Raw genomic sequence first — 25,568 nt, forward strand, 5'->3', positions numbered from 1 at the left:
TATTTTATTCAGAAATCCAAAACTACCAAAAGGCACCAGTACCCCACCAGACCTATCGATGTGCCACGTTTGGTGAGGAAATAGTGAACGGTTTTAAAGTTCTGCTCCTAAAAAGAGTACTACCACCAATTTCAGTCTAAGTCAAACTTGTTGCCATGGAAACACAAAAAAATATTTTATTCAGAAATCCAAAACTACCAAACGGCACCAGTAAACCACCAGATCTATTTATGCGCCAAGTTTGGTGAAGAAACATTGAACGGTTTTAAAGTTCTGCTCCAGAAAAGACAAATGTGCAAAAGTTCTGCTCCTAAAAAGAGCACTACCACCAATTTCAGTCAAAGTGAAACTTGTTGCCATGGAAACGCCAAAAATATTTTATTCAGAAATCCAAAACTACCAAAAGGCACCAGTACCCCACCAGACCTATCGATGTGCCACGTTTGGTGAGGAAATAGTGAACGGTTTTAAAGTTCTGCTCCTAAAAAGAGTACTACCACCAATTTCAGTCTAAGTCAAACTTGTTGCTATGGAAAAGCAAAAAATATTTTATTCAAAAACCCAAAACTACCAAACGGCACCGGCAGACCACCAGATCTATCTATGTGCCAAGTTTGGTGAAGAATATTGAACGGTTTTAGAGTTATGCTCCAGCAAAGACAAATGTGCACGGACGCATGGACGGAATGCATTGTACCCAGTGTATTGTACACAATGTAACGGATAAAAGAGATCTAACCCTGAACCCAGTGTATTGTACACAATGTAACGGATAAAAGAGATCTAACCCTGAACCCAGTGTATTGTACACAATGTAACGGATACAAGAGATCTAACCCAGAACCCAGTGTATTGTACACAATGTAACGGATACAAGAGATCTAACCCTGAACCCAGTGTATTGTACACAATGTAACGGATACAAGAGATCTAACCCAGAACCCAGTGTATTGTACACAATGTAACGGATACAAGAGATCTAACCCAGTACCCAGTGTATTGTACACAATGTAACGGATACAAGAGATCTAACCCTGAACCCAGTGTATTGTACACAATGTAACGGATACAAGAGATCTAACCCAGAACCCAGTGTATTGTACACAATGTAACGGATACAAGAGATCTAACCCAGAACCCAGTGTATTGTACACAATGTAACGGATACAACAAAGTGGTATGCTCTTTATACTTTCCGTTAAACATCAGAAGACTCACATCGTCAGGATCTGGCATTTCCGACTTGACACTAGTTTGACGTGAGGTGGTGTTTCCTGAAAACAACAAATTAAAGATTTCCAACAACAATTGCATAAATTAATAAACTATTACAAAATGACCTCTGAATAATATGACACATCACAGATACAGAATACATGCGTGTTCTATGTCCCTTGCTCATTAAATGCTATGCCAGCAGAATATTCAAGATGAAACACAAATTACTTTAGTAAAATTAGATTAACATTGATATGGTTCTTCCAACCTAAAGAACATAGCGGGATATAGAATGTGACCAGATATCAGATGACCCTGCAAAGGGAGACAACTCTATCTCTTTGCTACCACAGAGTACAATAGCCTTTTTCAGTTACATATCTCCTGCAACAACTGACTTAAAAATAGTGCCAATGTAGAACAGAAGATTTTAGAAGACACAAAACTATATCACAATATATCTTGAGTTATACTAAAACTGAAATTAAACAGTATAGACTGATCAACTATGATGAAGATATATAAAACTGTTTGTTTGTTATTTAAAGCCACACTCAACAATATTACAGGTCGGTAAATAATCGAGTCTGCACCAGACAGTCAACATCATGATCTAGTTCTACGCAATTGGGATACGATGACATGTGTCAACCAAGTCAGCGAGCCTGACCACCCGATCCCATTAGTCGCCTATTATGACAAGTATGGGCTGCTGAAGACCAGTCATAACCCAGATCTTCACGGGTTACAAAATCTTTCATGACAATTCATCATAACATCCAATTTTACATGTGCTTAGTTATACCATAATTGTTTGATAACATGTTCAGCAATTTGAGTAAATTATAAGTTCTTTGGTTCCTTTTTTCCCACGGTCTGTAATGACAAACATGGGTTGCTGTAGACAAATTCGAAGGTACTGTTAAGATAGGAATGGTAGAAACATATAAGAATACATAGTTTTACCCTGTATACCCAGCGACATATTTCTTGTTGAATTGTACCGCTGTGTACTGTGTTGTGCTGCTTCTCTCTTGATATTCTCCTGTTTAAACCCTGGAGCTGATCTGGGTGTTGTCCCAGAGTGGTGCATGCTGGCCACGCCTTTCTTGTCTTCCCCTTTACTCAGCATGCGGCCAGAGAACTCTTGTCTCTCGCTCTTCCCCTCATTGGTCTGCCCAACCTGCCTGTGAAGCAGAACCATCAAACAGGGATATAAGATATATGCATTCTTTGGAAAGACCAGGCAAATTATTTTTGAAAATTCAAGGCTTTAAAGTCACATTGACAAATTCTGCGAGAAGTTATTCAATCTCTTCAGGTAGTTTTGTTTATGAATTAAAGACTGACTGACTGACTGAGTTTAGTTTTACGCCGCTTTTAGCAATATTCCAGCAATATCACGGCCGGGGACACCAGAAATATGAATTAAAGAAGTCTTTGGACAGATTTATCAATGATTTGTGAACTACATGATTTTGTTTGTGTGTTTGTTTGTTGTTATTTAAACTCCACACTCAGCAATACAATGCAGTGATCTGTAACTAATCGAGTCTGGACCAGATAATCCAATGATCAACATCATAAGCATCGCTCTATGCAATTTAGACACGATGACGTATCAACCAAGTCAGCAAACCTGACCAGCCAATCCTGTTATTCGCTGCTTATGACAAGTACACATTGCTGAAGACCGATTCTAACCTGAATCTTCATGGGTGTGGACTGGTTTGCTTCCAGCTACCACAATACAATAAACAAGCGAAATTCTTTCACTACACAAATACTTAACATGATTTTTATCAACATAATAAAATAAAAACAATAAAATCACATGTTGTCAGTTCATTTCTGGAGCCCTGTTAGCTATTATATACCGAGGACTGAATTTTGATTCAAATAGTAAAATCTACAATGTGTTTGACCCATTCCGCTGCAGACTGATACACACATTGAAATTTAAGCCTGGGTCCAGCACAAAACATGATTTCTCGCATCATAAGAATACTCTGCAAATTATCCACAAAAATAAAATTGTGGCATACAGTGGAGTGAGTGAGTATGGTTTTACACCGCTTTTAGCAATATTCCAGCAATATCACGGCGGGGACACAAGAAATGGGCCTCAGATATTGTGCCCATGTAGGGAATCGAACCCCAGGTCTTCTGCGTGATGAACCAATACTTTAACCACTAGGCTACCTCATCGCCCCAGAATACAGTGGAGACTGACTGACACAGAACGCAACTTTCCATGAGATAGGTACATTTCTGCATCATAGGGATATTCTGCAAAACATTGTGCAACTACAAAGTTGCAGAACACTGGGAACTGGTGCACACAAAGTCAGCAAAACAGCACAAAGACTTGATACGTACATCGCTGCAGCCAGCACAGCCTCGGGGGTGTGGGTCTCCATCAGACTGTCCACCTCTCCCCCAAGGATCTGGACATTCTCGGGCCCCAGCATCAGCATCCCGTGGCGACATAGCACCCTGCCCTTAACCAGCATCTGGCAACAAGCAGGAGATATACACAGGACACTCATACAGGGTTTTACGTGAGAGAAATGTGCGTCCAGGACGCACAAATGTATGGAAGGAACACAGAAAAATACATATACCATGTTCCCTGGGATGCACAGTAACATTCACTGTTCAAAACTTGTAACAAGAAATAAAGTTCATGTGAGTGGAGTGGAGTGGCGTGGCGTGGAGTTGCATGCCGCTTTTAGCAATATTCCAGCAATATCAGGGCCGGGGGACACCAGAAATGGGCTTCACATATTGAACCAATGTGGGGAATCGAAACCCAGGTCTTCTTTGTGATGAGTAAACACTTTAACCACTAGGCTACCCCACCACCCCTAAAGTTCATGCAATTAAAGCAATCATTAAACCTTACAGTATAGTCTGCTACACAATTTCTTCATTTTCCAGGACCCTGGAATTTCATGTAAGGACCCTTGAAATTAGTAAGCGGGAGTCCTGTGGCCTGTTGGTCAAGGTAAAACCCTGCTTATATACAGGCTATGTACTCTTGAAGGAATTCTAAGAAAATGACTTCTGAAAAATAGTGCCCAGGAACTGCCTGACATAGCACCATTCTGAGAGAGTTATATTTAGTGAAAAATTTAGTCATTAATTCAGGAAAGGTTCTGTTAACAAGCTCTCAATTGTATCATGTTTACTGCCTATCAAGTTTTCAGTAGATTCCTAAGCAATATCCCCTTGAGAATGCATTACCAACAAACATTCCTGTAAACATCCTCCAAAAGTTTCAGTTCATTTCTTCTTCAGAGAGAGTAGACGTATCGGAACTATACTTCAGCCCTACCTTAGTCCCCAGAGTCATGAAGGGTCATCCCAGGTATATTTGCCACGATGATGAGACGTATCGGAACTATACTTCAGCCCTACCTTAGTCCCCAGAGTCATGAAGGGTCATCCCAGGTATATTTGCCACGATGATGAGACGTATCGGAACTATACTTCAGCCCTACCTTAGTCCCCGGAGTGATGAAGGGACACACCAGGTATATTTGTCATGATGATGAGACATATCGAACTATATACTTCAGCCCTACCTTAGTCCCTGGAGTGATGAAGGGACACACCAGGTATATTTGCCACGATGATGAGACATATCGAACTATACTTCAGCCCTACCTTAGTCCCCAGAGTCATGAAGGGACACACCAGGTATATTTGCCACGCGATGATGAGACGATCGAACTATACTTCAGCCCTACCTTAGTCCCCAGAGTCATGAAGGGTCATCCCAGGTATATTTGCCACGATGATGAGACGTATCGGAACTATACTTCAGCCCTACCTTAGTCCCCAGAGTCATGAAGGGTCATCCCAGGTATATTTGCCACGATGATGAGACATATCGGAACTATACTTCAGCCCTACCTTAGTCCCCAGAGTCATGAAGGGTCATCCCAGGTATATTTGCCACGATGATGAGACATATCGGAACTATACTTCAGCCCTACCTTAGTCCCCGGAGTGATGAAGGGACACACCAGGTATATTTGCCACGATGATGAGACGTATCGGAACTATACTTCAGCCCTACCTTAGTCCCTGGAGTGATGAAGGGACACACCAGGTATATTTGCCACGATGATGAGACATATCGGAACTATACTTCAGCCCTACCTTAGTGCCCAGAGTCATGAAGGGACACACCAGGTATATTTGCCACGATGATGAGACATATCGGAACTATACTTCAGCCCTACCTTAGTCCCCAGAGTCATGAAGGGTCATCCCAGGTATATTTGCCATGATGATGAGATATCGAACTATACTTCAGCCCTACCTTAGTCCCTGGAGTGATGAAGGGTCATCCCAGGTATATTTGCCACGATGATGAGACGTATCGGAACTATACTTCAGCCCTACCTTAGTCCCTGGAGTGATGAAGGGTCATCCCAGGTATATTTGCCACGATGATGAGACATATCGGAACTATACTTCAGCCCTACCTTAGTCCCCAGAGTCATGAAGGGTCATCCCAGGTATATTTGCCACGATGATGAGACATATCGGAACTATACTTCAGCCCTACCTTAGTCCCCAGAGTCATGAAGGGTCATCCCAGGTATATTTGCCACGATGATGAGACATATCGGAACTATACTTCAGCCCTACCTTAGTCCCCAGAGTCATGAAGGGTCATCCCAGGTATATTTGTCATGACGATGAGACATATCGGAGCTATATCGCAACCCTACCTTCGTCCCTCGGAGTCATGAAGGGTCATCCCAGGTATATTTGCTACCACGATGATGAGACATATCGAACTATACTTCAGCCCTACCTTAGTCCCCAGAGTCATGAAGGGTCATCCCAGGTATATTTGCCACGATGATGAGACATATCGGAACTATACTTCAGCCCTACCTTAGTCCCCGGAGTCATGAAGGGTCATCCCAGGTATATTTGTCATGATGATGAGACATATCGGAACTATAGTCTTCAGCCCTACCTTAGTCCCCTCGGAGTCATGAAGGGTCATCCCAGGTATATTTGTCATGATGATGAGACATATCGAGCTATATCGCAACCCTACCTTAGTCCCCGAGTCATGAAGGGTCATCCCAGGTATATTTGTCATGATGATGAGACATATCGAACTATACTTCAGCCCTACCTTAGTCCCCCGAGTCATGAAGGGTCATCCCAGGTATATTTGTCACGATGATGAGACATATCGAACTATACTTCAGCCCTACCTTCGTCCCTCGAGTCATGAAGGGTCATCCCAGGTATATTTGTCATGACGATGATGAGACATATCGGAACTATACTTCAGTCCCTACCTTAGTCCCCAGAGTCATGAAGGGTCATCCCAGGTATATTTGTCATGACGATGAGACATATCGGAGCTATATCGCGCAACCCTACCTTTGTCCCCTCGAGTCATGAAGGGTCATCCCAGGTATATTTGTCATGACGATGAGACATATCGAGCTATATCGCAACCCTACCTTAGTCCCCAGAGTCATGAAGGGTCATCCCAGGTATATTTGTCATGATGGACGATGACATATCGGAGCTATATCGCATAGCCCTACCTTCGGCCCCCGGAGTGATGAAGGGTCATCCCAGGTATATATGTCATGACGATGAGACATATCGAGCTATATCGCGAACCCTACCTTCGCCCCCGAGTCATGAAGGGTCATCCCAGGTATATTTGTCATGACGATGAGACATATCGGAGCTATATCGCAACCCTACCTTCGTCCCCGGAGTCATGAAGGGTCACCCCAGGTATATTTGTCATGACGATGAGACATATCGAGCTATATCGCAACCCTACCTTCGGCCCGTCCCCGGAGTCATGAAGGGTGTGGAGTGCTGCAACAGGTCTGTACTCCATCCCTTGACATCGGACACTCCATCGGTCAGTTTGAGAACTATCATGCGTGTAGGCTTGGGCTCCCACTGAAACACAGATCATCACCTGGTTGGAGATGTGACAACTAGTGTTGGGAATTGGTTGAAATCTCACAATTGATGATTGGTTCATTACCTACGAGCAATCACAGAAAAAATTGGTTAGCATCACTTTTCAGATTTTCCTATTCAGGTTGTTTGCAGATAAGTATAACATGGTTCTCTGTTGTTTTTTGTTGTATTTAGAAACTGTGCCATTCCATTTGCAAACTTCACATCCAATGTAAAATGATGCAACTTGCTACTTTAAAGTGATGACTAATATATCATGAACATAAACTTCCCAGAGTCTTCAGAAATATTCAGTTGTGACTTTTCAGGTGGTGACGTTAGTTTTCTAAGAATTAAACACAGTTTCAGGCCCTGACAACTTCTAAGATATGTTCCATCGTCAAGTGTTTCAAACACTAAAACAGTAGTTCCAAAATCGCTTGTGTTCAATTATGAGAAAATGTGATCAATAGCTTTGTTGTTTGGTCACTCTGACCAATCTTCAATTATTTCAATTAATTGGAGCACCCAAACGGAAGAAAAATGTCCCTGAAAATATCAACACTTGTGGAGGTGGCTTGTATTTCATTAAGGGCAGGATAGCCTCGTGGTTAAAGCTTTTGCTCCTCACGCCAAAGACCTAGCGTTGGATATCAGTTATACCACAGCAAAACTTAATTACAGTGAAGCCCCGTTAGTCCGGACTCCGATAATCCGGAAGTCTCGCCTCCCGGGCGATTTCAGCTTGTTACCAATCTATGCCTATATAATTTGCCTCGATAATCCGGAAATTCGGTTTCCGGAACCGGACGGTAAGTAGCTGTCACCAATCAGTAAAATAAACAGTAAATTGCTTCACAGTCCGGACACTGTAAGTCGTGTTCACGAACCGTAACAACACCGCCCAGCGATGTTTACTTAATTAACTGGGTTGTTGTTTTAATTAGACATAAAAAGCTCCCGACTGAAGATACTGTACATTTACACTTTGATTGACACCACAATACAAAGGCGTGGATGACAAGTGAACTGTTTTGTGATTGGTTAATGTACTTTGACAGAGAGATCCGGTCACGTGGACTAAAAGTGATTTTGCTTTACGACAATGCTGCAAGTCACAAGTGTGCTTCGCTAACTTTGCGAAATGTAACCAAATACCACGTCTCATATTCAACCGATGGATGCAGGAATAATTCGACATTCAAGGCATACTACAATAGATCGCTTTGTTAGACATTACCTCACCTGTGCTGAGGAAGGACGGATCAGACACGCCGGATCAACATGGATGTCACTCGGTAAAATTATTGATGTGATGAATTAAGCTTTACATTAAATGCTTATTTGTTTTATCCAGATTCGCGGTCGCTTTTTGTAATTCTTAGGGAAGCAACTTGGGTCTTGATTCAGTAGTCCGGACTATTCTAACCGGATGAATTTACTGAGAAACGCGAACCGTCCGGATTAACGAGGCTTCACTGTATACCATAAGATATGATTTTAGAACCGCATGCCTCAGTCATACCACATCGCGATCTCAGTTATACTAGTCCTAGTTTTGCCATGACATGTCTCAGCTATAACTGAGTCTCTCTGACAGCATGGAGAGTCTCATCTATGCCACATGTTATATCAATTATACCACAATGTGACTCAGTTGTATGCGTCACAAAAATACCATGGCACATCAGTTATATCATGTCAAAATTATACCACAGCATGTCTCAGTTATAAAACAGCATGTCTTAGTTATACCTCAACATGTCTCAGTTATACCAAAGTATGTCTCAGTTATACCTCAGCATGTCTCAGTTATACCACAGCATGTCTCAGTTATACCACAGCATGTCTCAGTTATACCACAGCATGCCTCAGTTACACCACAGCATGTCTCAGTTATACCACAGCATGTTTCAGTTACACCACAGCATGTCTCAGTTATACCACAGCATGTTTCAGTTACACCACAGCATGTCTCAGTTATACCACAGCATGTTTCAGTTATACCACAGCATGTCTCAGTTATACCACAGCATGTCTCAGTTTTACCACAGCATGTCTGAGTTATACCACAGCATGTCTGAGTTATACCACAGCATGTCTGAGTTATACCACAGCATGTCTGAGTTATACCACAGCATGTCTGAGTTATACCACAGCATGTCTCAGTTATACCACAGCATGTCTCAGTTATACCACAGTGTGTTTCAGTTATACCTCAGCATGTCTCAGTTATAAAACATCATGTCTCAGTTATACCACAGCATGTTTCAGGTATACAACAGCATGTCTCAGTTATGCCACAGCATGTCTCAGTTATACCTCAGCATGTCTCAGTTATACCACAGCATGTCTCAGTTATACCATGGCTTATCTGTTTTACCCTGGTGAGTCTCGGTTGCTTGTAGTAAGTATCATATACATGACCATGTGATCAGAAGCATCAGGGACTTACTGCTGGCTGTCTGGTGTCATCTGCTGATACTTGTGCATTGGGGTTCTCCGTCCCCTTTATCTTCTGACCTTGGGAGTAGAAGGAACTCCCTACATTCACTGCTGAATCAATCTAGGGATAAAGACAAAGCAAGACAGTCAGCATAGGCTGTATCTAGCTGCACTCTACAATATCAAAGTTCTTGAAAGTTTGACTCAGCATACACCTGATGAAGGAGCCAAAATTGGCTCTGAATTTTTTTATGAAAAATATAAAGAAGTTGTTACAAAAAAAACGTGTCAAGTATTCTATCAGGTATTCGGCAACCCATGCTTGGGTGGAATTGGGTGGTCAGGTTGACTGATTTGGTTGACATATGTCATTGTATTGACTTGATTATTTACGACCATATAGCTGAAGTGAGTGAGTGAGATTAGTTTTACGCTGCTTTTAACAATATTCCAGTTATATCACGGCGGGGGAGACCAGAAATGGCTTAAACCCAAACACACACACACACACACACACACACACACACACACACACACATATAGCTGGAATATTGCTGAGTGCAGCATCAAACAACAAACAAACAAAACAAAATTGTTTGCACTTTTGGCAGTCAGAATAACCATAACAAGTATTACGTACTTGTAATGCAAATATGCCACTGATCTCGATCTTCCGTGCCTCCAGCAACTCTAAAGGGAGACAACCCATCTTCAACTCCCGTAAGTCTGACATCAGCCACTGTTCGTACACCTGGTTTTTCAGGGACTGTAGACTTACGTCGGATCCCTGTCAGACATAAATATGCTTGTTATTTTTGTAGAGCATAGAAAACTGCAGAAACAGTTTTGACATTCTTTCAAGTATCTAATAAAATTGAATTGTAAGATACACAGTACATGTTGATTTCTACATGTTCCAATTAATAGATTAATGAAGAATCCAGATCAGATAAGATGATTTTAGAGATTTTGGCTCTATGACCTATATTACAATAGTTATAATTATCAAATAATAAGAAAGGACATGTTATATTAAATTTCAAGGTTTTATAAGCCTGCTTGACCCATGATGTCAAAGGGGATTCAAGTTTGTTCTATATTGATTCATATTTTCCCCCCAAAAAAACTAAATGGAATGCTCAGTGCCCTAATATTAAAGGCCACATGCAACCAATAAAAATCAAATATAATTAAAACACAATTATCACTTATTCATGACATATAATATACATTGTTGGTTATGAAAAAACATATAAACAAAATTATAAGCGTACAATCGCAAATCAAAAGTGCAATATTGTGTACTTCGGTTTACTTCCCAAGAAACGAAGCAGCTGGGATACCCAACCCAGTCAGAGCGGATGGGTGTGCACTCAAGTGTAACGGCTGGTTCATTTGCAGATGCCCTAACTATTGTGTGAGTATATATAGAGATGTTGGGTTTTGTAAATACATGCTCATTTTTTGTGTATAACATTTTGCAATCAACAGACATCATAACATGTCATGTGTTCAAGTATCACACCTACCTGTCTGTGTAATTACATAATGTGACAGAGACCGAACTCGGGCCATAAATCAATGCATTTTGTTTATGGTGTATAGCCTGATTGGTGTTAAGTTCAAATTGCATGTGGTCAGTGAACGCAGCTGTGTATGGAATATTGTCATTAGCAGACAGGCAGGCAGACACACAGGTGTCAATAAAACAAGACATTGAGTTTTGTCTGTGACAACGACATATCTATATCACAGTTAGAAATTCTGTCAACGCTAAATAATGACATTGCTTTTAAGTATCGAACTGAGAAAGTGACTCGGTAAGAAGAACGTGTGGTGAAATAGACAAATGAAATTATATAAACAGTTTATTTACTGTCATAACATATGAAAAGCTCGCGCCTGTGAGATATCAACAAAACATTATGAAAAAAGCTCACACCAAAGCCTTCACCGAGTATTCACCAGACAGCCCGCTTCCAAGCTGCGCGAACCTATTTCACTGCGCACGTGCTATGAGCGCAGCCCAGCTGTTGAAACCCGTTTTCACCAGAAAAGTCTGGGGAAAATTAGTGAAACGTTTGAACTCCGATTTCGCGCGTTTTTTTTCATCGCGTTATTTTTCAACTTTATAAGTTGAATTTGCATTTTTGACGATTTGTTTCGGTAAGTCCATACCGAAAGGTATCAGAATCTGCAAAGTTGTGTTTTACGTTGCAAGTGACCTTTAAGGCGACTGAGAATGTTTATCCCGTTACGTTCCCAACAAGTCTCTCACGTGATGAACATCATACATTGTCCTGAAAATGTTTAAGCAGGTGCAACTTGAATGCAATATTTTAATTAAAACTGACAATAAGTCTCCTTTACACTTGGGACAACTGAAGCTAATGTTTTGATTTGTCCAGATGTTACATGTTGGGGGTCGGGCACTGATTTTCCACACCACTGTGCTGATGTAACATGTCCATTTAAGTAACACAAACGTGCTGTGAGTTTCTGACAGGTCCATTTTCTTTAAGACTGAATAGCTCTCATCAACAAGGATTGTAAAGATATTTTTCAATTTTTTTTCCAATGATTACATGTTTGGGCATCAGGCATTGATTTTTGACACCGCTGTGCTGATGCACGTACATACCAATATATGTAATGCAAACAAGACCTGGGTTTCTGACAAGTCCATGTTCTGAAAGACTGAATAATTGTCATCCAGATGAATTCAACAGATATTTTTCAATTTTTATACTGTCAAACATGTCAATATATATAAATTAAAAATGAACTGACGTAATTTGTCTCGATCACAAATTACAGGGTGCCAATGAATAATATATACCTAAACAATCAGCAAGTCTGCAACAAGTCTCTACCTCGATATGTACAAACACAAAAAATGATGGCCGACCTACTGCGTGTGACCAAAGCTTACTGGATTTTCTTCTTGAATCCATTCTAGACAAGCCTCCAGCCAGTCCTCCGGGACCGTGACACAGTAGGAGGTCTTCAGCCAGGTCTTCAGGGCACCCACGGGTTCATCATCATCACATGACTAGTAGCAGGTCTGCTTCCTTCAACAGGAGTGAGTCAGTTGGATTTTACGTCGCGATTTAGTAACATTCCCGCAATATCACGGCAGGGGACACCAGAAATGAGCTTCACATCTTGTACCCATGAGAAGAATCAAACCCGGCCTTCGGCATGACAATGGAACACTTTAACCACTGGCTACCCCACCAATCGCCAATCAAAGAAGTTAACTAAATATCCTGTAACAATGTGTCAGTTACAATTTGAATTGAAGGGAATGAATGGGGTTAGTACTGACCAGCACTAGGGCTTGCTAAAGAGATCAGCAATATTGTTGTTAGAAAGAAATGTTAACGAATATTGATGTGAAAAATGGCATCAGGTAAAACATAAACTATTGTGAAGAAATGTAGTTTTTGTCCTGTTGGAAAATCCTCACTGGATCTAACTGTGGAGCAATTTAACGCTTCCATAACTATTTATAAAGTAGTTGTCATTGTTTTTAGTACATCAAATGAACTTCATTGGTGTAAAAATAATGCATATACTCATAATTGCTGCATACTGAAGTACCAGTCTAAGTAAACTTAGGCTCAGTATAATTCGTTACACTACTATACTGAGCCTAAGTTTACTTAGACTGACTGAAGTACATAATTTTATACATGTACACATGTAAACATTTGCAAGGTGAATGTTTTTCATAAGCATAGCCAATCAAACATGACAATTCAAGGGGATTCCCTTGTTTTCAATAAGGCACTCCCTTACTGGTCCAACACCCAGTTTGTTGGGTGGGTGACGATAAGTGGCAAACACTGATTCCACAGGCTAATTAAAATGGACTGTGAGTTTTGTTTCCCTTTAATGATTTATTGTTCTCTATGATAACATATATACCCCAGAGATGACCGAACTGTTTACTCCCCCAATGTCACACACGGAACAGGGTAACAGGGAGTACCTTCTTTGGTAATGACATGGTCAGGGGATTGCATCATACACTTTCAAACTCTCCAGTCAGATGCTACTATCCATTACAACACAAATACACAACATATATAGTATGACCAGAAATTATTGAGAATTTTAGGAATATGTTTAATTGGATTTCTAGTATCAACAACCTTGACCAGCTATCAAGTGCTTGGTTTCATTCAAGAGAGACAACTCTGTTGATTCTTTTTCATTAGTTTGTGAAGAGTTATCCCCCTTTGTTTACTTGCTAGCAGACAACTTTTTCAGTGATCCTCAGTATAGATCATTTAGAGAAGAGGAAGTTGATTTTAGAGTATTATAACAAGGACGTCAGATCAGCTAATGTGATTTCAAGTAGAACAGGCATGCCTTTGTCCACTGTTTATCGTGATTTGAAAAATATTGCAAATGGACATGGCATTGAGCACCAGGGAAGCGCAGGTAGGCCAAGAAAATTGACTGTCGGTGACAGGAGGCGGCTTGGTATTCTTGTTTCTAAAAACAAACGAAGGAGTTTAGAAAACTTAAGGCTGGATATGATTGATAGAGGAACTGTGGCTGTCTGTAAGGAGACAATTAGAACTGACCTGCATGCAGTGGGTTGGTAGAAAAGTCGAGGAATTCCATCACCGATCATGAAACCTGAACAAAAGGAGCGAAGGTTGAACTGGTGCTTACAGCATAGAAATTTTAACTGGGACAATGTGATTTTCTCAGATGAAAGTTCTGTGTGGCTGTTTCCTAATACACTGAAATTCTGGACCAAAATAACTGAAAAACCTTTGTATTAGCACCCAAAGTACAGTCTGAAATTTAACGTGTGGGATGGCATATCTGTGTTAGGGGCAACTCCCCTCTATTTGAAGGGAATATGAACAGTGAGTGGTACACAGATATTCTCGAGGGACATTTACTTCCATCTGCTCACGTGTTCTATGGAAATTTTTGGATTTTCCAGCAGGACAACGACCAAAAACATTGTTCAAAGCATTCACAGGCCTGGTTTCGGACACAAAATATGACATTATTAGATTGGCCAAGCTATAGCCCTGACCTAAATCCAATAGAAAATGTTTGGGGACTTATAAAGGAAAGTGTCAATAAGAAAAATCTGACAAATATTGCTGAAATGAAAGAAGAGGTGGTCCGATATTGGGACAGCATGGACCACGACTTTCTAACTTCTTTGATCAGTAGTATGCCCCGCCGCATTGAAGCCTGCATTGCTGCCCATGGTGACATGAAAAAGTACTCACTGTTCACCTGTCCTTGAATCTGGAATTATGTTCTGCTAATATTCACATTTAATATGTGAGTAATGAGTGAAAAAAAATATTAGATTGTCAATAATTTCTGGTTGTACTGTATATAGCTCAACAGCATTTTGTCTGTGAATGAGGACTGGGGCCCTATAAGCCATTTTATGTGTTTCCAATGACAGCGCAATTTTCAACTTGTATTATATATATATAGTATATATATTTCAAGATACTCTGAAAATTAAATGCAGGTATCTCACGGACAGATAAATGATAATGTCAACTGATTAACTGAAAATGCCTGCAAAGCCAAAGGACATCCAGCACCAAATGCTCGGACCTCGTTGTATTGCGGCATTCCTCGTATCGCAGCAAACAGTATTTCCGATTACGCAAGTACCGCGATTCAACGAGGTCGCACGCGAAAGACAAGCCGAGAGCCGCGATGCAGTCCTAATATTGTCAAGACCTTCCAGTACGACCGCATCGCTGCTCGGCTAGCTACACACACTTCACAAAATGTCAAACATATTCATGCAGTGTTTATGTTAATATGTATACTTCACTCGCATTTGATTGAGTGACACTTAAATTATAAGAAACGCGATATCTATACGACTGTCACGAAAACTGCCATACCCTCTCTATAAAGAGTTTTAACTCAGTAGATCTTCGATGTTGACATCTGTCTAGATACCATCTCAACTTCCGTGTATTCGCGCCACAAGGGAGAATTTGTTACTGCGTAAAGTCCAATATTCGTCCCACGAATAAACACTATCAATAGTCAATATATATAGTTATAACTTATTATACATATTTATACCATATTCACCTATACCTACATATTTCCGAAAAACAAGGCATTTCCACACTCCGCCGGGTATTACAAATCTGAAAATGAATACTCCGTGTCTATTCACAAACTGATGACGTTTTGTGGTATATTTGTATGGCGCTTTATTTGAAATACTTTCAAGCAGTTGCAGTTGGGGTGTTATGGGTGTGACTATGTCACATGGCGAGACCCAAGTTTCTGGAAGGCGAAAGTTGCCATTTGGAGGCAATTTGTTAGAACGTATTCGAACGGGTCCCTTTTCGAAAAGAAGAAATCACATTTCAGGAACACCAAAAACAGATGGTAAACTTCAGAACCAGCTGGTGTTTGACTGAATTTGCCTTGAATTTACATTTAAAAATTCCATACAATCAAATTCATTATTGATAATGTGGAAATACAGTTTAAAGTTAAATGGAAACAAGAATAACAATACTGTAATGTAATAACATAAAGAACCTATGTTTTGTAACTTCAAAGCAACACCAGTAATTTTCCACATTTATAAAATCATTGACATGATGCATAAAATGCTCATTTTTGTTTTCAGATCTGAGTCCAGACTTAGTCAGGACGTATTTAGCAGAACACCCATTATTTCTGGAAAGTATTGTTAAAGAGAAAACCCAAAAGAAAGATTTGCTTGGTGTTCAATGTGACAGTATTGGGAGGAAGAAAAGCAAAACCTTGGGTGGTATAACTTCCCTTTTATAATGCTAGTTAAGTTTTTTCTGAAGAAACAGTTATCTAGTGCTCTGTTATTTGTCATATGAATATATTAAAATACATACATGCAAGCTCCATAAGGGACTGCTCTTAATTTATGAACCATTTTGTTCTGAGGATTTTGTACACATGTACTAGAGGGGGTAAGCAATTTTGTGCATAAAAATATTTAAAAATTATGCTCAGAAATTATAGGAAGGAGGAGGGGGTTCATTGATTTTGTACATGATATGCAGGGGGGGGGGGCACTTACTTTGTATGTAAATTTTATGGGGAGTCATTCACATTGTACATGCTTCTGCATAAAAATCATCATCACCCTTCCTTGCCATAAATTATGAACAGTCCCTAACTTTCAAAATGGAAGTGCTTGTATTGTTTTTGAAACAGTCAACAACATGATTTACCAGTAAAGTGACTTTCCCTGAATACTTGAGTGAGTAAGTTAATATTTGACATTGCATCAGCTTTTTTCAGCCATATGTATAATACATATACCCCAGAATACTGGCAGATTTAGACATAGCAAAATTCACCTTTTGTGAACCAGGATGAGTTTGCAATCAGGAAGATGCATATGACACATAGACATGACATATGTTTGCACCATACAGCTTATGTTTTTACTGTGTAGTTGCACAATGTATTACAACCATTAATTTAACTGCTATCAATATAAAGACTAATAATATTGATATCAAACTCAGCCTGTATTTTACTCTGATTATATTTTCCAGATGAGTGTCTGATGGAAATGCTACTATTTATAAATATATTATATAAAACACTAAATTTGTTGGAAATGCCAGTAAACAGACCTTTAGATTTTAATTTCTGTATCATTTGTTTCAGTTTGAGCCTTGTTTTGTCATGACATATGAAAAATAGAATTCACAAATTTTCCTAATCTGTGTAATTCTTGTTTTTCAGCTCAAGAGGCTTCACATACATTTCTTGCACTAAAGACAAAGGTTTGTTTCATGTAAAAACGTTTTAAGCCATCACACTCTGATCATCTGAGCATCAATCATTGCCTCCTTTTTCTTCAATTACACATACCCTTGTTAGTTACATTGACCTTTTTCGTCAAAGAAATTATTTAGTGATGAAATTGCAAAATTCATACATATGTTTACATTATATCCATTCACCTGATAAAATCAAAAACTAAAATTGCAAAATGAAAACTAGTTCAGTAATACTTATTAGATTTAAACATTGTTCTGGATCCCTGTTATTGACAATAACTTTCAAAATTCAGAGATTTATAATGGTGCTTTTTGTGATTGGTGTAAATCGAGGTAAGATCTTCAGTGCAATGTCTCTGAAGACAATAGATAATACACTTTTAGAGGCGTTCTCAGTCAATAGAAATATGTTGTTTTGCTACTGGAATCAGGTATGAGAAAATGATTGTTTGATGGACATGCTGTATACCATTACACAAATACAATTAATTGTTTAACACATTCTTTCTGAGAAATATTTTTGCTCAATTGAAGAAGTGGCAAAAAATATTCTCATTCTACCAAATATCCACAGGAAATCGCCATTCTACCAGCTTCTCAATTTTGACCATATATATATAGGTCCATTAGTAAGGCATTCATTGTATCAGTATTCTGGGACTGACTTCATCAGTCGGTGACAACTGAAAATCTCTAGTGACAAGTTGTATTGTCCCCAAGGCTAGATATTTTGCATGAACCCCTTGACAAAAATGAGCTGCAGACTATGTGGTTATTACCAAAGGTGCTTAGCCTCAATTTCAATAATGTCGAATTTTTAATTATTTATTTGGATTTCATTTATCGGCGGTATTAGAAAAAGGAATTTGAAAAAAAGTTGAATTTTAGGCAAGAGATATGTTGTTTTTTTAACGTCTTAAGTTGCATTCATATGCATGTGCTTTTTAGGCTAGAGATACGAGTGTAAGTGTTGACCATGAATGTTCAAGGTAATATTTTGTTAATTGCAGTACACAGGGCTGTGTCTGAAGTCCCAGACACAGCTGTGTTTGTCAGAAGGGAGGAAGAACGATGTGAGCGCAATTCTGGATGAGGCTGCCTGTATTCTAGCTAAAGGTGACAATGCATGTTGTTTCTTGTCATAACATTTGTATGTTGTTGTTTTAAGCTCTGCACAGCAACCCGTGAAGGTCCGGGTTAGAATGAGCCTTGCTTGTCGTAAGAGGCGACTAACGGGATCGGGGTGGTCAGGCTCGCTGGCTTGGTTGACACATGTCATCGGTTCCCAATTGCACAGATCGATGCTCATGTTGTTGATCACTGGATTGTCTGGTCCAGACTTGATTATTTAGAGACCGCAGCAATATACAGAGATGCCAACCCATACGATTTTATCCTATTCTTTACGAAAAAACAACACAAAATACCCGACTACGATATCAGTAAAAATATACGATGTTTTAAAAAAACACATTAAATTAAATTACCAAATTGCATACGTACCATACGTAATAAATTTCAACCATATTTTATGCAATATCAAGCTATATGTAGATACTTACTACTGATTTAGGTGAGTACAATGTTAATAACAAGTTCTCAGAATAGCTATATATTCTTTGGAAAAGTTAATACTAATTTTGGCCAAAAAATACTAATTTTTACAGCAGTTTTTGGCCAAAATACTAATTAGGCTAAATTAGGGTTGGCATCTCTGCATCATAGCTGGAATATTGCTGAGTGCAGCATAAAACTAAACTCACTCACTCACTCATTCTGCACAACAGCCAGTTCTGTGCAAGGTTACAATGACCAAAACATGGAGGGATGACTGAAATGTTCTGAGCTTTACTGTATGATCTAATGTATATTACACACAACAGTTTGCATTTGTTAAAGGTCACATGCAACGTAAAACACAACTTTGCAGATTCTGATACCTTTTGGTATGGACTTACCAAACAAATCATCAAAATGCAAATTCAACTTATAAAGTTGAAAATAACGCTGATGAAAAAAGCGCGCTAAATCGAGTTCAAACGTTTCACTAATTTCCCCACTTTTCTGGGGAAAAACGGGTTTCAACAGCTGGGCTGCGCTTATAGCACGTGCGCCAGTGCAGTAGGTTCACAAGCAGCTTGAAGCCGGTTTTCCGTGAATACTCGGTGAAGGCTTTGGTGTGAGCTATTTTCTAATGTTTTTGTTGATATCTCACAGGCGCTTGAAGCTTTTATATGTTATGACAGTAAATTAACTGTTTATATAATTTCATTTGTCTATTTCACCACACGTTCTTCTTACCGAGTCACTTTCTCAGTTCGATACTTAAAAGCAATGCCATTATTTAGCGTTGGCAGAATTTCTAACTGTGATATAGATATGTCGTTGTCACAGACTAAACTCAGTGTCTTGTTTTATTGACACCTGTGTTTCTGCCTGCCTGTCTGCTAATGACAATATTCAATACACAGCTGCTATCACTGACCACATGCAATTTGAACTTAACACCAATCAGGCTATACACCATTAACAAAATGCATTGATTTATGGCCCGAGTTCGGTCTCTGTCACATTATGTAATTACACAGACAGGTAGGTGTGATACTTGAACACATGACATGTTATGATGTCTGTTGATTGCAAAATGTTATACACAAAAAATGAGCATGTATTTACAAAACCCAAAATCTCTATATATACACACACAATGACCCGTGAGGGCATCGGCAAATGAACCAGCCGTTACACTTGAGTGCACACCCACCCGCTTCTGACTGGGTTGGGTATCCCGGCTGCTTCGTTTTGGGAAGTAAACCAAGTACAACAATATTGCACTTTTGATTTGCGATTGTACGCTTATAATTTTGTTTATATGTTTTTTCATAACCAGCAATGTATATTATATGTCATGAATAAGTGATAATTGTGTTTTAATTATGTTTGATTTTTTGGTTGCATGTGACCTTTAACTTTCCATGCTTAAAGACTGCACTGGGATTAAATAACAAATTAATGACCACCAAAGTGACCAGGTATTTTCTGTTTATGGAAATGGATAGTAATGAGCCTTCATCAAGTGTCAGATCTACTTTCATAATCTGTGCACTTCAACTACATGTACTTTCATAGACCTTGCTTATTCTCTGAATATATATAATTTTTATTTGAATGTACAAATAAACCCATTTAAATTGAAAAGTAGCCCCAGGGACTGACCAGATGTTGAACCTGGGGAAATCTAGACTTATTTCATTTAGGGCTTTTACATTGCAGGGAGGGCTAGGCTGTAGGGAAAATAATATGGTTCAGGGACTGTGAGACAGACTACTACTTTCACTGTGCTTACCCTCATATACGCATTAATTCACAATATTGATATAGATCAAACCAAACTGAAATCTGGTGCTGTGTATACTGGGCTAGTAATGTAAAGTAAGCAATGCCATAAGTAATGTATTGATGAATGCAACTGATCTAAAACTACGTAGTTATAAGAGGTTTGTGAAAGAACTGTCAACTCTTGAGTGGAGTCCCAAAGTTGTTTGAGTAGCAACAACAGACAACTGATGAAAATAACGATCCTTTCTACAATATCATGGCAAGGGTCATGAAAAACAGGCTTCACATATAGTGCCCATGTGGGATTCGATCCTGAGTCTTCTGCTTTGACCACTGGGTTACTCCACTCAACAAGGATTATGTTGAATAATAATCAGCAACCCTCTCCTTCAACACAGTCCTTCATTATTTGGCTCAGGACTTTTCAGCCACCCCTCAGCCTGGTATATATTTGTATTTATTTTTGAGGGGTGTTATATTTGCATTGAGTAGTAAATTAAACTTGCTGCAAAGTCACTCAACTTGGCAGTTTCTGCATGTCTTGTTATTCATGTAAATTTCAGGATCAATATTCACTCAGAAACGCTTTGAGGTATGTTGACACATCAATCTATGATACTGTATACCGGATAACAATAAATTGATCTCAAACATCAATTTGGTATTCTTTGCAGCTACTGATTCTGATGGCTTTGCCTCTTATATCTCCCCAAGCATAATGAAACGGTAAGTTATTTACTCAACTAAAACAACCTGCACCAGCAATAATGTCAGGATAATCACACCTGACAGTCACACCTGATATCATCATCATCATCATCCCAATAATGCTTCTAAATTAACATTTTGGGGATTCTTCAATTGGAATAGCTTAGGTCCTTATGCTTGTAGTAGGACATTGTATAAACTGGATGGTCAGCCTCAGCAACTTGGTTTATTGTATGTTATCTAACCACACTGGTATAGATCAATGCTCTTAATATCAGTCAGTGGTTTGTCTAGGGCTGGTTAAAAACACAAGGCCATCATATGCATGGTTCATACCAGTGATTGAATCCTAGAAAGGTCTGGGAAGTTTAGTTTGACTTTCCCTGACCTGGAAAAAATTGGAATGTAGAAAACAGGTACATAGCATGAACATTTAAATTGAAAGATAGAAATCTTCACTGAATATTGGCCTCTGACCAACTCCAGATAAATCTCAGATAAATGTGTTTCATGATAACTGACAACTAGTTATATATCTGTTTTACAGGAGCTTGAACACTACTATAATGGCACAAAGTAAGTATCATGATGATTACCTCATGGTTGATATGCTGAAGGATATACTGTTTACATTCTGATTTCATAGACGTTTTAATTTCACATAATACATGGATCAAAACCAACATTGTCCACATCTTGTGTTTTGTTGATGCAAGATTGTGTGAATTTTGTTTGTTCATAAATTACTGTGATTCTGGTCGGTGATTGTTAAAGAGCATGGGTTGCAATTAATTCATTGGGTACAGCAGGGGTGGAAATAACTTTAAAATTGATAATGTACTCCGGTACAGTGGCACATGTAAAATCACTTGCCCTGATAATTTTTCCACTATACTAGCCGAGTTCCTTGTTGATTTTTTAAATAAACAACATAATTAACATTGGAAAGTCAACTGGACACCGGTACAGCGTGACATACATCACATTTGCTAGCCTGACAGAAAAATACACTGGACTGGGGCGTCGGGCAACGGGTTATTTCCATCCCCTGTACAGATTTGATTATTTACAGGCCACCATAATATACCATAATTGTTTGATCAGCATTCTAGAATTTGGGGAGTCAGTAGTGCGCATACAACTTTATGGATAACAGTTTGGTTGTAGTCACCTTTAACATAATAACAGTGTAAGAATCTACTACGAAACATGGATGCATGTAATGAACATGAAGTTGTTTTCCATAAAGTAGCATGCTTTATTGGTCACAATAATATAGATGTAATTCCCCGTTATTGTTGACTGTACATTAAACAGCCTTCACTCACTGACTAATCATATCGAATGTATGACATTTACAGGAAGCCGTATGGACCAATAGGCAAAGGCATGACTGTTGCAGCTTTTGCAGCAATGGAGAAGACTACCCAGCTGGTTGAAAACCTACCTCAGGTGGGATGTCATTGATATTGTCATAGTTTTGTCTAGGGTATCCAGGAAAACTCGGAAATTAAATTATATTTTTGTTCACTATTTGTGTTTTTCTTTAATCCTTTTGCCTGAAACTCAGTGTGTTTTATCGCTGCAGTCAATGTAATGATGTAAAACTCAACATTAAACCATATGTTATTAACAGTTCTGTTTTCAGAGAAAATATATGTAATGTCTTCAAAGAGATAACGCTATTGAACATTAAGGATATTAACAGTTGGTATATTTATTTTTGTTTAGATTCAGGATATTAGTTGCAGATTTGGGGTTGAATATAGGCATTTGTAGATAAATCATGGGAGTTCATACATTTCAATGAGAATTTATTGGTAGTAAAGTTTCAGTGATTCATGGGTAATAAAGTTGGAAATATTACTATCCATGAATCCTACAGCCTGTACTCACAACAAATCATAGAACCTTTAATATAAATCCCTGCAGTAAACACACCATTTGAGTGAGTAAGTGCGTTAATTTGGTTTTATGCCGTTTTTAGCAGTATTCCAGCAACATCAGAGTTGGGGACACCAGAAATGGGCATCACACGTTGTACCCATGTGGGGATTCGAACCCGGGCCTTCGGCGTGACAAATGAACACTTTAACCACGAGGCTACCCCACCACCCCGGGAACTGATTGATTGTTGGTGATATATGCTATGGCCAAGATTCATATGAAAGATATGTTATATGACTGACAGATAAAATAGTTTCAGTGTATCTTGTAAATTGAACTTTGGCTGGGGGACTGTGTTATTCTGTGGCTAGAATATTGAATAAATAGGGACCTATGAACAACGTATTTATCTTACTGAACACCTCAATGTTAATTTTGACCTGTTTGAAGCACGGGTATTGGATCATAATAAGGAGTACCGGAGTTAGGCAACAGCCCAAACACTACTAACACGAAGTACCAAACAAATTTCCACAGTTTGGCATTTTCAGCGGGTAACATGGAAAATTTACTCGCTTGTAAGTGGGGTACATTGATTGGCTCAGCCAGTTAGAAAATGACAATAATGTGTGAGGTAAGATAAACTGTGTTATCCTATGACTAGAATATTGCATACACATAGTATACACATAAGAATATAGACAGATATACTGGTTAGTCTAGCATGTCGGAGGTACATATAGGGATACTAACTCTCATACCCACTGGTTTTAAGTGTATCTGATGAATGCTGCCATATTTGCATGGTTTGTATTGCAGGACACAAGGTTCCCTAAAGGTGTTGGTCGTGGAGCGACAAGTGTACACAGTGTACTGAGTGTGCCCCTAGTCATGCCTACAAATGATCTCTTAGGTAAGATGTGCTGGTTTTTCTACTTGTGTACATGGCAAGAATTATGATTTTATGCAGTTTGTCACAAAAAAATTTGATCATGCATGTTAGAAATCAGGATATAAAATGAAGCAGACAGGCTTTATATTTAGCTGAGGCTATTCCCATTTCTCTTTCGTTAATTGGTCCACAGAGTTTGAAGAAGACTAGCATGGATTTCAAATGATGTGTGCAGTTATTTTCAAAAGCGTTGATATTGATATTGATTGATATTGAGACAGGTACACTGAAAACTAATAAGTTAAGGGATTTTAGGCAGTAACCAAAGTGTGATATTTTAGGGCAAAATGGGGTTTATTTGATAGTGTGACAATTTTTCAGTGTGTTATCAATCCTGATCCAGGACATTGCTGATACTGTCTACTTCTGGTTTCACTCACCCAGATGCGAATATTGTCAGGTGATTGTGATTAAATGATTGCACATGGTGCCCTAATGCCCTTTCGGGAACAACAAGTTATCACTTTCAGTTGGCACCTGCCTTCCATTGTTGTAGGAGGTTGTGGCGTAAAAGAACATTCACCCACTCAGTTCAGTTTAGTTTGTTTTCTGTGCAGGTGTGGTTGAGCTGACCAAAGAGGGTATGAAGGATTCGTTTACTGATGAAGATTTTCAGGTTGGTGGATGGTGTTTTGTTGTGTATAGAAGCATAAGCAGTCCTTGCAGGATTTGTCTTCTCTCTGTTTTGACCCATTAAGATCTGGGTTAGAATTGATCTTCAGTAACCCATGATTGTCGTACCGCCTCCGTGGTGTAGTGGTTAGAGCGTCCGCCCGGAAAACGGAAGGTCGCGGGTTCGATCCCCGACCGGGTCATACCAAAAGACGTTAAAATATGGTACTTGTTGGTCCCGGCCTGGCGCTCGGCATTAATGGGTACAACAAGGACTGGTCGGCTCGGAGTCAGTATAATGTGTCTGAGTGGGGTATTCATGCTTCACTGCGGCATGGTATCTCAGTGGGCTAGCACTATAAAACCAGCTTAAGTCTGGGCTAGTACAAGCAGCCGCACATACACATACACACGCATGCACCTCGTCATATGAGCGAAATATTCTCAAGCACGACATAAAACCCAATTTCACCTCACCTCACCTCATGATTGTCGTAAGAGGCGACTAATGGGATCGGGTGGTCAGGCTTGCTGACTTGGTTGACACAGGTCACAGTATCCCAATTGCGTAAATTGATACTCATTCTGTTGATCACTGGATTGTCTGGTCCAGACTTGATTATTTACAGGCCATTGCCACATAG

General features: G+C 39.3%; 2 protein-coding genes across 2 annotated transcripts in view; one reads left to right on the forward strand and one right to left on the reverse strand.

The window, feature by feature from the left end:
- LOC124269034 (cAMP and cAMP-inhibited cGMP 3',5'-cyclic phosphodiesterase 10A-like) overlaps nucleotides 1–25,568 on the forward strand; it is a 72,664-nt gene that overhangs the window by 28,818 nt on the left and 18,278 nt on the right. Inside the window, 4 exon segments of the mRNA XM_046704059.1 lie at nucleotides 22,021–22,049; nucleotides 22,835–22,925; nucleotides 24,180–24,273; nucleotides 24,870–24,928. Of these exon segments, the coding sequence (XP_046560015.1) occupies nucleotides 22,021–22,049; nucleotides 22,835–22,925; nucleotides 24,180–24,273; nucleotides 24,870–24,928 (273 nt within the window).
- On the reverse strand, nucleotides 2,217–15,631 carry LOC124269031 (recQ-mediated genome instability protein 1-like). The gene is made up of 7 exons (XM_046704057.1): nucleotides 15,534–15,631; nucleotides 12,560–12,698; nucleotides 10,268–10,414; nucleotides 9,638–9,748; nucleotides 7,055–7,179; nucleotides 3,598–3,731; nucleotides 2,217–2,405 (listed from the first exon to the last, which is right to left on the reverse strand). The coding sequence occupies exons 3-6, from the start codon at nucleotides 10,358–10,360 to the stop codon at nucleotides 3,689–3,691; spliced, it is 372 nt and encodes a 123-aa protein (XP_046560013.1). The 5' UTR covers nucleotides 10,361–10,414; nucleotides 12,560–12,698; nucleotides 15,534–15,631; the 3' UTR covers nucleotides 2,217–2,405; nucleotides 3,598–3,688.

The sequence above is a fragment of the Haliotis rubra genome, unplaced genomic scaffold (genome assembly GCF_003918875.1).
Source record: "Haliotis rubra isolate DU_JTF1 unplaced genomic scaffold, ASM391887v1 Scf1413, whole genome shotgun sequence".
Lineage (NCBI taxonomy): Eukaryota > Metazoa > Mollusca > Gastropoda > Lepetellida > Haliotidae > Haliotis > Haliotis rubra.

Bases quoted from the DNA above. Each gene is read 5' to 3' on its own strand.
- LOC124269031 (XM_046704057.1), bottom strand. From the start codon at position 10,360: ATGTCAGACTTACGGGAGTTGAAGATGGGTTGTCTCCCTTTAGAGTTG. The intron at 9,749-10,267 runs GTACGTAATACT...CTTTATCCCTAG, and splicing joins GTGGCATATTTGCATTACAA to ATTGATTCAGCAGTGAATGT. The intron at 3,732-7,054 runs GTAGGGTTGCGA...GCTTGTTGCCAG, and splicing joins ACTCCGGGGACGGGCCGAAG to ATGCTGGTTAAGGGCAGGGT.